This window comes from Cornus florida, unplaced genomic scaffold (assembly GCF_030987335.1).
Source record: "Cornus florida cultivar Cherokee Brave unplaced genomic scaffold, ASM3098733v1 CherokeeBrave_3.0.0_Hap2_Chr11, whole genome shotgun sequence".
NCBI lineage: Eukaryota > Viridiplantae > Streptophyta > Magnoliopsida > Cornales > Cornaceae > Cornus > Cornus florida.
Window position 1 is genome coordinate 124462859 of NW_026775581.1, and position 13908 is coordinate 124476766.

Here is a 13908-nt window from a genome sequence, read left to right on the forward strand (position 1 = left end):
ATTATTTGGGTAAATTGTATGGACACTTCTTGATGTTTCGGTTAATGTCACTTAGATGTAGGTTCATGGTTTTTTTAACAATGACACCAAAGGGCACGTCATTGAAGGGGTTTGACTGTTGTGCGAGAAGCAGGTTTATAAAGAAAAGACTAAGTAAGATCTGGGAAATCCCACGGGAAATGACTTATAGAAGAAGGAGCTTGCCTTCATAAGAGAATTCAGTTTCGTAAGTTTCATAAGAGAATTCATTGAACATTCATTCCAGCATCTCATCCATCAAAACGAGTTCTTTCTGCTGATTGGTTCACTCAAACCTATGTTCTGAAAAGCTACACCCCATGTGGTTTCAAATGTTATATTTGCCCCGATTATTTAATTTAATTCATTTACAAAATATCAGTCATGTTAATTGACAAAACTACCCTCATCATTAAACTTCTTTCTCTAATTTTTTTTTTGTTCATTTTAGTATCCAACACCCCCCCGTATTGTACATGGCCGTTTTCGTCTTCTTCTTCTTCATTTTTTTATTTTTTTAATGTTGCGGCCGTGGTGTACTAGCTATTTTTTTTTTTTTAAAAAAAAAATTAATTTTCTTTTTTATTTTTATGTTGCGTAAAGTTATCTAGCTATTTCAAGAAAAAATTAAAATTTTTATTTTTTTTTATTTTTATGTTGTAGTGGTGGCTACGGTGGTATTAGTATTATTATATATAAACCATATCTGTATGTGTAGAAGAGATGAAAAATGTTAGTTTGCTCCATTAAATTTAGTTGGGGGGTTAAACTTGTAGATTTAAATGGAGTTGTTGAGAAGTCAGAGGGTTAAAAAGTAATTTTATATGATTTCAGAGGTTTGGAGAGGTGTCCATGCATATTTTTGAAACCTCAAGAGGTGTCAATGTAAAAAAAATCATTGACCGTCAACTGAGCGACGTTGACCAAAATCTCAAAGGTGTCAGTGCAATTTATCCTAATTATTTTTAGCCAACGTATGTTTACCTATTGAAAAAATTAAAAATAAAAATGTTATCTAGCCAAAATTTTGGGCAATTTTTTTTGATCCATCAACCATTGTTGTCAATTGTAGGGGTGTACAATTTTTACCTCCCAGCGGGGCCTCGCCCCATCCTGTCCCGTCCCATTAATAACGAATATGGGAACAACTTTTATATCGTTGGGGCGGCATGGATACAAATTTTGTACTTGTCACTGGTGACGGGGTGGGTAAGGGTTCTTAAACATATCCACCGGGGTCCCGCCCCGCCTCGGTCGCCCTGCTAGGTATATAACTATATATATATATATATATATATATATAATATTAATAACGTATTTTACCGGCTTACCCATTTCTTACAATCCTAATTTCTTAAGCCTTATGTGTGAACTGAGCGGCGCATCAAGGAAAGACAAAGAGATTCAAAACTAAAAAACCAAATTCTCGACCTTAATCCCTCTCTCCCTCGCCAGTTTCTGTTCTCTTTCTTAGGTAGATCCACGTCCTCACGGAGGTAAATATGTTCTTCTTCAGTTCTTTTTCTCTCTTTTTTATACTTACATATATATATATATATTATATCTTTTATTTTATAATTTATTTGATTTATTCTTCTCAAGCAGAGACAGAGGGATTGACAGGGGATTGATTTATTCTTTATCTTCTTCTATTCGGGCTATTCAATTAAGAAAATTGTGAAAGATAGGGGGGACACCAGATCAATTTTTGAGCCAAGAAAATTGTGAAAAAAAATTATTAGCAGGGTGAGCACAGGACAGGCATGGACTTGCCAAAAATTAAATGGAACAGAGCGGAATTTAAGAAAACCCACTCCAAATCCGTCCCGTTGTCATCCTTTATCAGTTGTCACCGGTCGGGGTGGGTAATACGGTATCATTGTTGTAGCCTAGACTGCCTAGTCTTTCTGATCCATTTGACTTCGTCTAGAAATATGCTGACACCGTGTAGAACCATAATAGAGGTGATGGTAATATCCTGTCCACAACTCTAGACGTACTAATCGCCCCTTCAAAGCCCAGCAGCCAAAGACCACTTCTTTACCCTGAAAAACAGATCGATGGTAATAATACTCGGAAACAGATACTAGTATATATTATATAAATATATGTGTATGTAACAATCTTATATAAATTATTCATCATCTCTTCTTAAACTGAACGTAATCAATTGCCAATTGAAATGAATACATCAGCCAAAGAGGTACTTCATGTGTTTGTCATTTTGTATACTGGAATAGGATATTATTGATGTCCTTCATTGTAAATCTTTTCCATTTGTCAGGGCACTGAGACTGAAAATGCACAAGGTCAAATGGAAAGGAGCGTGGACACGGTAGATTATCGGTCATCCCCGGGACAATGCCAAGAACTGAGGCCAGTGCAGGTGGTTCATCAATCACATTCTCCTCCTGCAGTGGATTCAAACAGCAGTGGAGCCATCTTGGCCGATGCTGCTGCTTCCGTTGCATCCGCCCTTCAGTCGGCCAGGGAAGTTTTATCCAGAAATAACAGCACAAATTCTAAACACCAGATAGATTCTTGAAACTTATCATCATTACTAGACTTCTACCATTCCTTTATATCCAATTCTGTTTTGTAAACTGTGCTTTGGCTCAGTGTTTTGTCATTCAGTCAAAAGTTGTTAGTATTATCCAAGCATTCGCTGTTTCCTACACTCACAAAAAAATTGATTCTCTTTTCAGTAATATTCCAAAATTGTATCAGTAGAAATACAATTGTTACATGGCTTCAATTATGTTGACAATTTAGCTCAATTAATTAACTAAGGGTTTTTATAATCCCTTTTTTTTATCCCATATTCTTAATGCACTTCTGTCCTCAACTAGTACACTTATTTTGTGAACTAAAAAGAATGTACAGGCATTGCTCCTTCTAGTTAAAACTTATTTTTCATTCAATCAAACGATTCCCTTCAATTACTATATGCCCAATATTGGGTAAATGAAGCTTCTCTTGAAAGATCATGGCCGCGATAGAAAACAGGTCATCGAATTTAGGTTTGCATCATATCCCAGCATGGATATACTAGAGGATTCCAGCTTATGTATGGCAGCCACTCCTGTAACCCTTTCTTACTTTTTGACCTGAATGAGAAAATATATTGGGAGATTCTATGTGTTCACTGACATTAATCCTATTCTTATTCTACCAGTTGTAGTAGGAAAAGAATTGAGTGATTTACATCTTAAACCCTAGATTTGGGATGCACACATTGATCAAACAGGATACTCTGTTGCAAAATAGAGTTAAGTTTCATGCACCACATCAAGGGATGAAATTAAAAACAACCCCCAAGTTGCAAGATAAACCTCACATCCCCTGCAAAAGTTCATTCCAAATTGTCCAATATTTCCACCGAAAGTGAAGCAAAGCTAGTGTCCTTTATTCTCTTCCACCACTGATGTAAGAATCTTATTCTTTCCACCTTTATGTCTTAGAATCATATCTCGGATTGATCGAATAAATAATAAGCAAGCAGCAAATATAAACTCATTGATCCCTTCCATTTCTCAGTCCTCTGAAGTCTGCACCTGTCTCTCCACTTCACAGTTTTTCCATGTGAGTGAACCAAACCTACTCTTTCTTTCTTCATACAATTCAGAGAGTGGATTTTTTTTTTCTCTCTTTCTTGTATTATTTGTTTTTATCTATTTGATTGAATCAGTTGCAGCGATGGGTATGGCAATATCTCGGCTTTTAAAGATGCTCTTTGCAAAGAAAGAAATGAGGATTTTGATGGTAGGTCTTGATGCTGCTGGAAAAACAACCATCCTGTACAAGCTGAAACTCGGAGAGATTGTTACTACAATACCTACCATTGGTATTCATTCTAATTACTCTTTCTTGGCTATAATCTTATGCATAATATTCTACAGTGATTTCCATTTTGATCAACATGTTTAGACTCCAATACTCAAATACAAAGAGCAACACTTGTGTTAACAGTAATTTCCCCACCTGCTCTAACTATAAGTATTAAGCCTTGCTTTTACACGGATTAATGTTAGTTTTACATTTTTCTTTCTTCAGTAGAATATATTGAATTATGCAAAGGAATATCTATCCTTTACAATAAATTTAGTAAATTTGTTTTAAATGAATCAGAATGGACCTTCTCAGATTCATGAATGAACCAACCTGCTCAATTGTCTTTTCCTAGTAAGCAGTCTACAAGTTTTCTACAGATGATGAGGGATTTATAGTTTCCTGGAATGCTTAACTAATTTCTTCTAAATCACTGCAGAAAATTCAGATATAAATATCTCTTTTTGGAAGATTAAAAATAAAACATTGTTAAGCCTGTCTCAAGAAATCCAAAATGATTAAGCAAACTAATGCGATTGCCATGCTGTCTCAAGCTTGCCATCGTGCTCTTGTTGGCAGTTTAAATCAGAAAACATGAATAAGAATGAAAACACATATGAGATCATATGATGTGGAATGATTTGTTTCAAACCTAAGAATGGGTTCTTTTGGAATTACTTTTGATTTTTTTACTTTATCTGCTGTTATGAGATGCCAAAGTTTCAAACTTCTATATCAATCCTGCTTGTAAATCAAGCATGGTGAAAAAAATTCTTAAATCATTGATTTTTTTTATGCTCCAGGTTTTAATGTGGAAACTGTTGAATACAAAAATGTAAGCTTCACAGTTTGGGATGTAGGAGGTCAAGATAAGGTACTAAGCCTAATCCTTTTGAACATTTGCTTGAGTGTTTGTGTGAACATTTCTGGCTCTATCTTTTCTAATATTTTTTAATTAATACGCTTTCATCTGCAACAATACCTGGATCCCATTGCTACACACACATTTTAACCTAGATATGCTTTACAGATCCGCCCTCTATGGAGGCACTACTTTCAGAATACACAAGGTCTCATCTTTGTGGTAGACAGTAATGACAAAGAAAGAGTTTCGGAAGCCAGAGATGAGCTTCATCGGATGCTGAATGAGGTTCTATGACTTTTCATATACATTTGCAGTATCCAATTTTCAAATTTCTAAAGTAAATATCGATAGCAATAGTCTTTTTGATCATTGTTATATTATAAAAATAATGTGTCGAGTGCTCTAAAAAAAGGTTGACTTACTCGTTGTAGGATGAACTACGCGATTCAACACTGCTCATATTTGCCAACAAGCAAGACCTTCCAAATGCCATGAGTGTTTCTGAAATCACTGATAAACTTGGTCTGCATTCACTCCGTCAGCGTCGCTGGTAAATCATATACTTACTAGAAGATTCTTTCTGTAACCATATCTACTCTAAAATTTTCACATGTTTGAAAGCCTGAGTTCTGTGTGGCACAACACAACTCTAAGGCGCCTAAAAACAAATCAAACCACCACATTTTTTTAATCACTCACGATCCAATTATTGTTATATGTATCATTTTCTTGTTATAATTAGTGGCATTTGGGAATTGATTGATGCAGGTACATCCAAAGTACTTGTGCCACCTCTGGCCAAGGGCTCTATGAAGGTCTGGATTGGCTATCAAGCAATATCTCTAGCAAGGCAAGATAGGCTGGACCGGTCTTTCACCATCTTTAAGTCTATGATTCTATAGAGATATTAACACTACCAGATCTATGTTTCTTACAGGCATAATCTCAACTGCCATTAAAGCTTTGGAAAAAAGGGACACCACATTTAAGCAAGTTACAAAACTTCATATACCTTTGTCATATTGAATAACTTTTACTTTGATCATATTACTATAAATTTTGGATGTAATATTGAATATATAACTTCGACTGTGATTATATTTCTATAAATTTTGAGTGTAATATTGAACAAATAGCGTCTACGGTGATCATTTTACTATAAATTTTGGGTGTAATACCTCTGGTTCTAAATGCCTGAAAAAGTAATTTTGTGCACTATGATTCAAAACACAGTTGATTTCTGCTCACAAGGATATTATAGCAGCTTAAATACAATTGCATTTTTTTACATGGTATTCATATTTGATTTTAAATATTATAAGAAAACTATAATGTAATGGTTGATTTTAAATATTATAAGAAAACTATAATGTAATGGAATGAAATATAAATAAATTAATTATAAGAAAAAGAAAAATTCATTAGTAATCACAGCGGTTTATTCTACGCGTGTATTGCAAAATGCTTTTTTTAGTACCTCCTTCCCTTTTTATTTATTCTACTCCTTAACCCTTATTGACACTGCTTGGAGTATAAGCTAAAAATCATTTTATCCTTTACATCTCTTTTATCATTCTTCTTCTCTTTGGTTTTTCATGTAGTAAGATGGCCCAAATCGCATTCTTGGCCACAACACTCTATTTCTTTGATTTTGACTTTGATCGATACGGCATTTCTTATATCTCCTTGACAATTGCTTACATCCTTCACATCTGGCGGGCTAGCTCGCATACTCACTCCGCCTAAACCCCACATGTGCCAACACACTATCCACTCTTCTAGCACAAACTTGTTCCCTACAAACAAATGAAACGCCAATTCTATTTATAGACATCCTACATGCTCTCTACATGTTCTTAAATATTTACAACACTACAAAATTTTTCACTATTTTAAAATATTCTAAAATTTACTACCTTTTACAAACTTCAAAAACTCTGCATTAATTTAAAAGACTCTAAAACTCTACTCTATTTATGCTATGCAGATACCTCGTAAGTTCTTGTATGTCGTCTGCGTGATAAATTCCCTTTACAAATATGTGGTGCCTGACAAATGGATATATATATGCCATTTTATTATGTCAAACTTCAATTACCACTAAATAATTTTACCTGTAGTGTCTAAAAACGAGCGCAATACTTGTGTCCATAGTCATATCTCTCTTTTCTTTAGGCCACATATCCAGCAGACACCTAGTATATACGTTGCATTCATGGCAATGTCCTTCGTATACTGGCATTGACTTAGTTGGCAATGCTAAAGAGAATGGTGATTTGATCTTTCAATAGCACTTGTGGTGGATGCGTTCTTCATTGCTTATTAAAGCACTTGTGGTCGGAATTCGACGGATTGAATCCAATGTCCAGATACCTTTATAAATGTGTTTCATTGTCAGGTCAGGTTCATTGTCCACGAGTGAGGCAAATAGTATGTTTCTCAACACACACCACATTTTCAACTTACAGTATCTTGATTGAGTCAGTTACATTTGGTTTCGGTAACACAACTAGATGTAATTTGGTGTATTAATTGTTCACTGAGAAGATCACCATTGCACACGACAAAATATCAATAGTTTGGACCATTCAAAAATTTCTCTACATTGACTTGAGATATTCTCTATCAGAAATTTAAAGTCCTGTATCCAACAAAATACTTGACAATAGCTCATTAAAATCGAAACACATGCCAAGTAGCATTGGATTCAATATCAATATGCCCATGTTGCTTTAAGCATTAAACTTAATTATGTGATCCTGATTTCAATCAATTTAGAGTACATTTGTAGCCTTTATAACACCTTTCGGAACAAAAAACGCTTTTGGGTTGTCCCATATACCGTGCATCTGTCTATCAATTGATTTGTCGTTTTTTATTTTTATTTTTTACACGATTTGTCGTTTCTCATAGTAACAAATCTTCAAGTTGATGGCACATTCATATGACAAAGCCTTGATTGTACAGCTCAGAAAATTTGACCAAAGATGATATATATATATATATATATATATATATATATATTTTTTTTTTTTGAAAAATCTCACATTTAGTTTGAATGGAATGGCATCTTCAATTCAGTTGGTGAAACTTCTAATAATCCTTAAAATCCTGTCCTATCTTTAGTCAGTCATTGTGTTCAATAATGAAGGGCCTCTTTCATAAATTAAATGAAACCATTCATGTGTCCATAGAAACACTGGACATTGCCCACTAGGTAGAGAGAGATCCTTATCGGTCACTAATATTAACGTGTCAACCATTGCCACATTAATCTGAACTCCGTCATAAATTGTATAAACATTGGCGGGAAAAATTGTTGACACTTACAAGGATGCATTCTACCCATGCAGCAGATGGGTTTTAAAGCCGTAAGTATAGATAAAAAAAATAAAAAATAAAAAAAATAAAATAAAAAAGTGCAAAACGATTTAACGGATTGAGAGGGGGTAGTTGCTTCAATATGTGTAAACTGATTGACATATTACCAAACCCCTAAATCACTTATCAAAAAAAATATATATATTACCAAACCCCTATATCCCTATATCTATATATAGGCTCTCTTGGACTTGGGTAAACTGAGGATCAAAAGAGCTTGAACTTATTACCTTTGGTTTTTTTCTTTGACTTGGTCTATGATGGTATGTATAACCTGAAATTTGCTACTGACAATATCAACCATTTTGGCTTTCCCTTTTTCAGCCTCAAACATCAAAAGAAACAAAGGAGCACTTAAACTTTCATTTCAACAGTTTCTAAGAGATGATGCAAAAATACAGCTCTCTCTAGCTGTTTCCAACCATTTCTCTCTTCACATGAATGCTACTATTACTTTCATTCTTTAAACTATTCTGCACCATCTTTTGTTTGGTTACAAACCATATACCCAAAGAAAGCACAGACAAAGAGGGTTATATTGAAGAGAGAACTTTTTTTTCTCTCTCTTTAAATCATCATACACTACTTTATTTGTTTTGAATGATGATTTATTGTGAAATGTGATAATTTGTACCTGCATGAATTCATTAGAAGCCTAGTGGTATTAAATACAATGATATTATGATATTTCCAAATGCAAAAACTCATCGATCCGTAGGGAAACCTTCATTGGAAAGGACTAGAATAATGCTAGCATGACATCTAAACGTGACATTCACAACTTACTGCATACAGTTCTCTTAAATTTTTGCTATGTAGCACGTGAATTACTAAATTAGGGTGGTGTATAAAATCAACCCTAACCCTTCAATTTGGTTGGCTTCTAGAGGTTAATAGTTCCATTCCAATTTCAAATCATTTGAATGGTTGATGACATTTGTACCATAGCCTCACATGGACAGTTGTTCCTGTCATTTTTAAGACCCCTCAGAAGCCCCAATCACTTTTTGTTCTTTTGTTAGGCTCTCTATTATCTTATTCTTTAAGTAGCTATTATTTCAATTTCCATAATTATTTCACTTTTTGTACATGCCTGCATGTAGGTATTGTTTTATTGGCAAATTAAGCCCCACAGTTATATGACTTAATATCAGTACATAATTAATAATACTGCATTGAACTAATTTCCAAGAGTAAGCATATATACTCATATAGATATTAATTCCAAATAGATACAGTACATAAATTAAAGAGTTGCCTTCACTGAGATAAAATTGAATTTTTAAAAAAATAAACTTAGCACAAACTATAAAATTGACACTTATTACAGTAGAAAATTTGCCAACAATCCCATGTAACATATATGAGGTATACAAATTTTACAATAAGGTAACCTTTTTTTTTTTTTTTTTGCTTCCACACAAAAGGTGTTGGAATTTGGAAATATAATTTAGAATTTTTTAGAATGAGCTATATTAATTTCATGTCTAGAAATATATGTGAAGAATACAAGAACTTACCTAGGAATTGGCAAGTCAATCTAGGGGGAACAAGTTGCATTAAAAAGCAATTATATATGTAAGAAAGGACCCAGTGTTTCATGTCATGTAATCTTCTCTAATCTTCTCAATCATATAAAAGTATCTAAAACCAATTCTTATATTTAAAAAGGAGCTCCAAAGTACCATAACTCATCTTTGCGCGCGCGCACAGATATAAATATATTTCTCATTTTATTATGCTTTCGTTGTGACTCCAATAAAAGTAAGTAATCACCATATTATTCCAGAATTATTGGGTTGACCTTATTGGATTAGCTGTCCTGGTGAAAACTCTATCTCATCATGATCACTGGGATATTAAGCCCATTTTTAACAAACTAAACCAACATTAAAGCATAAAGCAAGAACAAGAGGAACAAGTACATCCCCACAAAATCAATAAGGTTTTCCACTCTCTCCATAGTCAACACTCAGAATCTCTAAAATGACCTCCACCTTTATCTGATGTGATCGATGAGTGGTTCAAAGAACTAATCAATTTTTTTTTTTTTTTTTTTTTTTGACAGAACTAATCAAAATTCACAAAACCTCATTTCACTGGCATTGTACTTTCACTTGTTCTCTGCTAGTAGTATAGATTTCCAATATTGTCACCTTCCAGGAAAATACCAACACAGAGCTAATGACAAACAAAACCGACAAATTTCAATAGCTATGTAACACAATTAGCAAGCAAGTTAAGCTTGTTACTATTTAGAACATTTCATATGTTCAACAAATTTGGATATTAGCATTTCAAAATGTTCAAATTTCCTTTTCAACGTATATACTCGATATACATTGCATACAGATACAAATATTGCACACAAGAGACGCATCGTCTGCAGGTTGAAAATTATTTCACAGTAGGACCATGCTAGGAGGCTGAAGGAAGAAAAAACTAGGGTAATTAGATAGCATAATACCCGCTTTGAGACAAAATTTGCTCGGGAAACTACAAACAGTAACATAACAATGAAATTGTCAAAATAGTATTAGTTGCTAAGAACCTGTCTAGAGTGTTTCTAGTGAAGCTCATATAATATTAAACATAGAATAATGTGTCCTCTTATTATTAATTATAGACTAAGTCTTTTGTACAGTTATTTACACTGATAAGATTCCTTGACATAGATGGAGACAATTTAAAATTAGACATGAACCAGAGTTTCCATTTGTTAATCACTCCGTATAGTTGAGCACAATGTCTTGGATATACCTTAAAAAGTAGTACCAACTAGCTTTACTTCTCTTTTTATAATTAGGAAACTCTATTTTGGGAATTGAAGGTAGAGGGAGAGTCTTGACATTAATCTAACCTCTAGATTAGGTTACTGAATTAGTGTGCCATCTTCAACAATGTCAATCCCATTAGCAAAAAGTCTTCATAGAACAACCACCGAAACCCCACCGGCCTCCAATCAGTTCCTACCTCCAAGACATCTCTCTATTCCATTTTTTTTTTTTTTTTTTGTAAGTCATCTCTATTCCAATTCAATAAACCCTTTAACAAACACAATGTCCAATGCCAAATTGTCATATATATTGAAAAACTCTCACAAACTCATCAATATGTCAATTTCAAAAGACAACCACAGAGCACATACTTGGCACCCTAAGCTCCATCTATGGTTCTAATCCATCTAGAAAGACATTTATTGAGTATAATGATATACATACAAATAGGACGTCTTGCATTTATATCCATTGATAACTATGTCAAATTATTATGATCTCAAAATGCAGGACATAGTAGGAGCATTATAAATGCAACTTAAGGAAAGCTTTACTCATCCCTCTTCCAACCCTCCACGCGCAGTAAAAGATGTAGTGGTGTAAGTGTTTGATATATATATATCTATACGCTCCATCACATAAATTAGGCCAGAATTACAGTGACATATCATTGAATACAATATAATTGCACCTTAAGAACATGTACTGCAATTAACATTAGAGAGAGAGTTTGTATAGTACCATGGCCAAAAAAAAGGAGATAATTAGAGACTGAAAGATCAACGAGGGCTGCCAAACACACGAACAGACGCACGTTTTAATGGAGCCAACCTCATCTGCTGGTCCTGAGCTCTGCTCTTTTTAAACAGAGGTTCAGGAGATGACGAAACCGACAATGCCAAACCCCAAGAATCATTTGAGCTATCGGAGCTGAAATATGCATCAAAAACACCATTTGGGCTGCCTGGTATAGACTGGTGCTTGCGTTTGTGGGTTTGGTAGTGCTTACAACCAGGGTCCCCTAATAGTTCCAGGATGAGTTTATAGCAATCATCCACTTTCTCCTGTTACATATAGGATCAAGAATCAAATTGTAGAACAAAGGGATGGCTGATTCAAATCCCATCAAAAGGAAATGTGATGTAAGATATGGAAAAGAACATATATAAAACTATAATTAAATAAAGTACAAACCTTGCTAGTTTTAAGGAAAGCCATAAATTGATTCTGGTAGTCCAATGCATTACAAGGCTCAATCTCTTTGATAACATGTATCATTGAAGCAGTAGCCAACTCGGACGGAAGATAACAAACAAACCTTGAATCTGTGATCAAAATTCAATGTTGAAAATGAGATGACAGATCAAATGGAATAACATAAGATACCCATTTGTAGCAATGGTGAACTAAGAGGGGTTTGATCTGCTTAGTACTTACCATTGATAACAGAAAGAAGAAGGCGCTCACACCTCCATAGAAACTCCAATTGCAAATGAGACTTCAATGCAAGCCTCCTTATAATGTGATCAAAGAAAGAGAGTGGGGTCACTGGATTCATCTTCCATTGAAGAGTAGAGAGCACCAGAAGCTCCATTCTCTGAATAGTCTTTGCTTCAAACACATACTTTGAATCCTCCACCTAAACAGAATACAAAAACCCACATCAAAAAATAGGAAGAAAAGGCCCAAAAAGCACACAATATGACATTTTCACAAACACCCAATTGGCATTTATACAATATATAAACATAACACATACTTGCAGGTCTAAGAGAAGAGGCACTTGGGTCTCCTCGACTTTGGCAGCTAAAGACAAACAAGCAACAGCAGCGAGTTGACTCATCCATGGCTTATCTCTCTGGAAGCAAAAGCTTGATACGAACCTATCAAAGTAATTAACGGCTAAAACAACAGTCATAGCAGTGAAACCATAGTGGGCATTGACCCTTAACATCCACCCAACAGCCTCTCTTCTTGCCACAATTATAGATCCATTAAATTCCAAACCTCTCTGACCCAAATGGGTGTGTATTTCTTTGGAGATTAGAGAAACAAGCTCATCATCTTCCCAAAACAGATCACGTTCCGATAAAACCAAAGGTTCCTTCACATTCCCACTCTCTTCTTCATAACCATACCCTCCCAAATCTTCATCAACAGGCTCTTCTTCACAGTAGAGACCATCAAGCAGCAAAGAAATTGCAGGGTTTTGCAGCTGTGTTTCTTCTTCTTGTAAAGCCATCTTCTTCTGAGAAGAAGACACAAGACCCTTTGCTCATTATCTTTAAGAGCAGATGAAGAGACAGAAGCTCAATCTTGTACCCAGTAGCATATCTGCTTATACTTTATCTCTCAACACTCAAATAGAGAGAGAGTAGAGAGACCAAATACGGTAAGGGAAGGATGGATTTTATCCGAGGGGCTATCACGCCTGTCCTTTCTTTCCCTGCTTATTTTCTCTCTTTGTTATGAATTTTCCTTTTATCTTAAGGACGTTTAAGGGAGTGTTTGGCGCGCAGGAAAATAGAATGTAACGGCACACTCACCGAGCTCATCTGCAAAAATAACCTCTTATATTCAATCTACAACTCTATAAATTACATATACATAACACATACTTTTTCTATAAATATATATATATATTAAAAAATAATAATAATAATAATTACTCTTATGTATGTACCGCACTGTGTGTGCAGCGTGTGTTTCGGGTAAAGAAAAATAGGAAAGGAGCAGATACGTATCGGAGCGATGCGATTCCGTTATATCATCAAGTGGGTGGTTGTTGTTGTTTTTGTGTGGGAGCGTAGAGTGAAGTAGCAAGGATTGGAGGTGATCAGCGGACACGTGGATAGGCATGAGAGGTGTTGAACACGCGATGATGAGAGGGTGTGGGTTGGTGGGATGGGAGGTGTGGGTCAGAGCGTTGACTGGGTTTGTCTTGTTTTGGATGGTGATTGGAGAGGTGTGGGGGCACGCCTTACCGAGATGGTTTATACTTTTTAGGTGAAATGTAATTATATACCCCCATCCAACTGC

The 13908-nt window shown here is 34.9% G+C and overlaps 3 protein-coding genes across 5 annotated transcripts; 2 read left to right on the plus strand and 1 right to left on the minus strand.

Moving 5' to 3' along the window:
* The first annotated feature begins 2200 nt into the window (after window positions 1-2200).
* On the plus strand, window positions 2201-2850 carry LOC132282058 (uncharacterized). The gene is made up of 2 exons (XM_059783689.1): window positions 2201-2221; window positions 2303-2850. Exons 1-2 carry the CDS (start codon window positions 2201-2203, stop codon window positions 2561-2563), a joined length of 282 nt encoding a protein of 93 aa, XP_059639672.1. The 3' UTR covers window positions 2564-2850.
* Window positions 2851-3524: 674 nt separating this feature from the next.
* Window positions 3525-5844, plus strand: LOC132284930 (ADP-ribosylation factor 1-like). 3 transcript variants are annotated; one of them, XM_059787074.1, is made up of 7 exons: window positions 3525-3600; window positions 3707-3862; window positions 4650-4720; window positions 4877-4996; window positions 5143-5261; window positions 5480-5561; window positions 5649-5844. In XM_059787074.1, the coding sequence occupies exons 2-7, from the start codon at window positions 3715-3717 to the stop codon at window positions 5652-5654; spliced, it is 546 nt and encodes a 181-aa protein (XP_059643057.1). In that variant the 5' UTR covers window positions 3525-3600; window positions 3707-3714; the 3' UTR covers window positions 5655-5844. The 3 variants fall into 3 exon arrangements, with proteins under 3 accessions (XP_059643057.1, XP_059643055.1, XP_059643056.1); XM_059787072.1 differs by lacking the exon at window positions 5649-5844 and having other exon boundaries at window positions 5480-5570; XM_059787073.1 differs by lacking the exon at window positions 5649-5844 and having other exon boundaries at window positions 3546-3600; window positions 3713-3862; window positions 5480-5570.
* A 5462-nt stretch (window positions 5845-11306) lies between these two features.
* Window positions 11307-13483, minus strand: LOC132283801 (cyclin-D3-2-like). Its single transcript, XM_059785829.1, has 4 exons — window positions 12629-13483; window positions 12307-12508; window positions 12064-12194; window positions 11307-11933 (listed from the first exon to the last, which is right to left on the minus strand). Exons 1-4 carry the CDS (start codon window positions 13109-13111, stop codon window positions 11649-11651), a joined length of 1101 nt encoding a protein of 366 aa, XP_059641812.1. The 5' UTR covers window positions 13112-13483; the 3' UTR covers window positions 11307-11648.
* Between the last annotated feature and the right edge of the window lie 425 nt (window positions 13484-13908).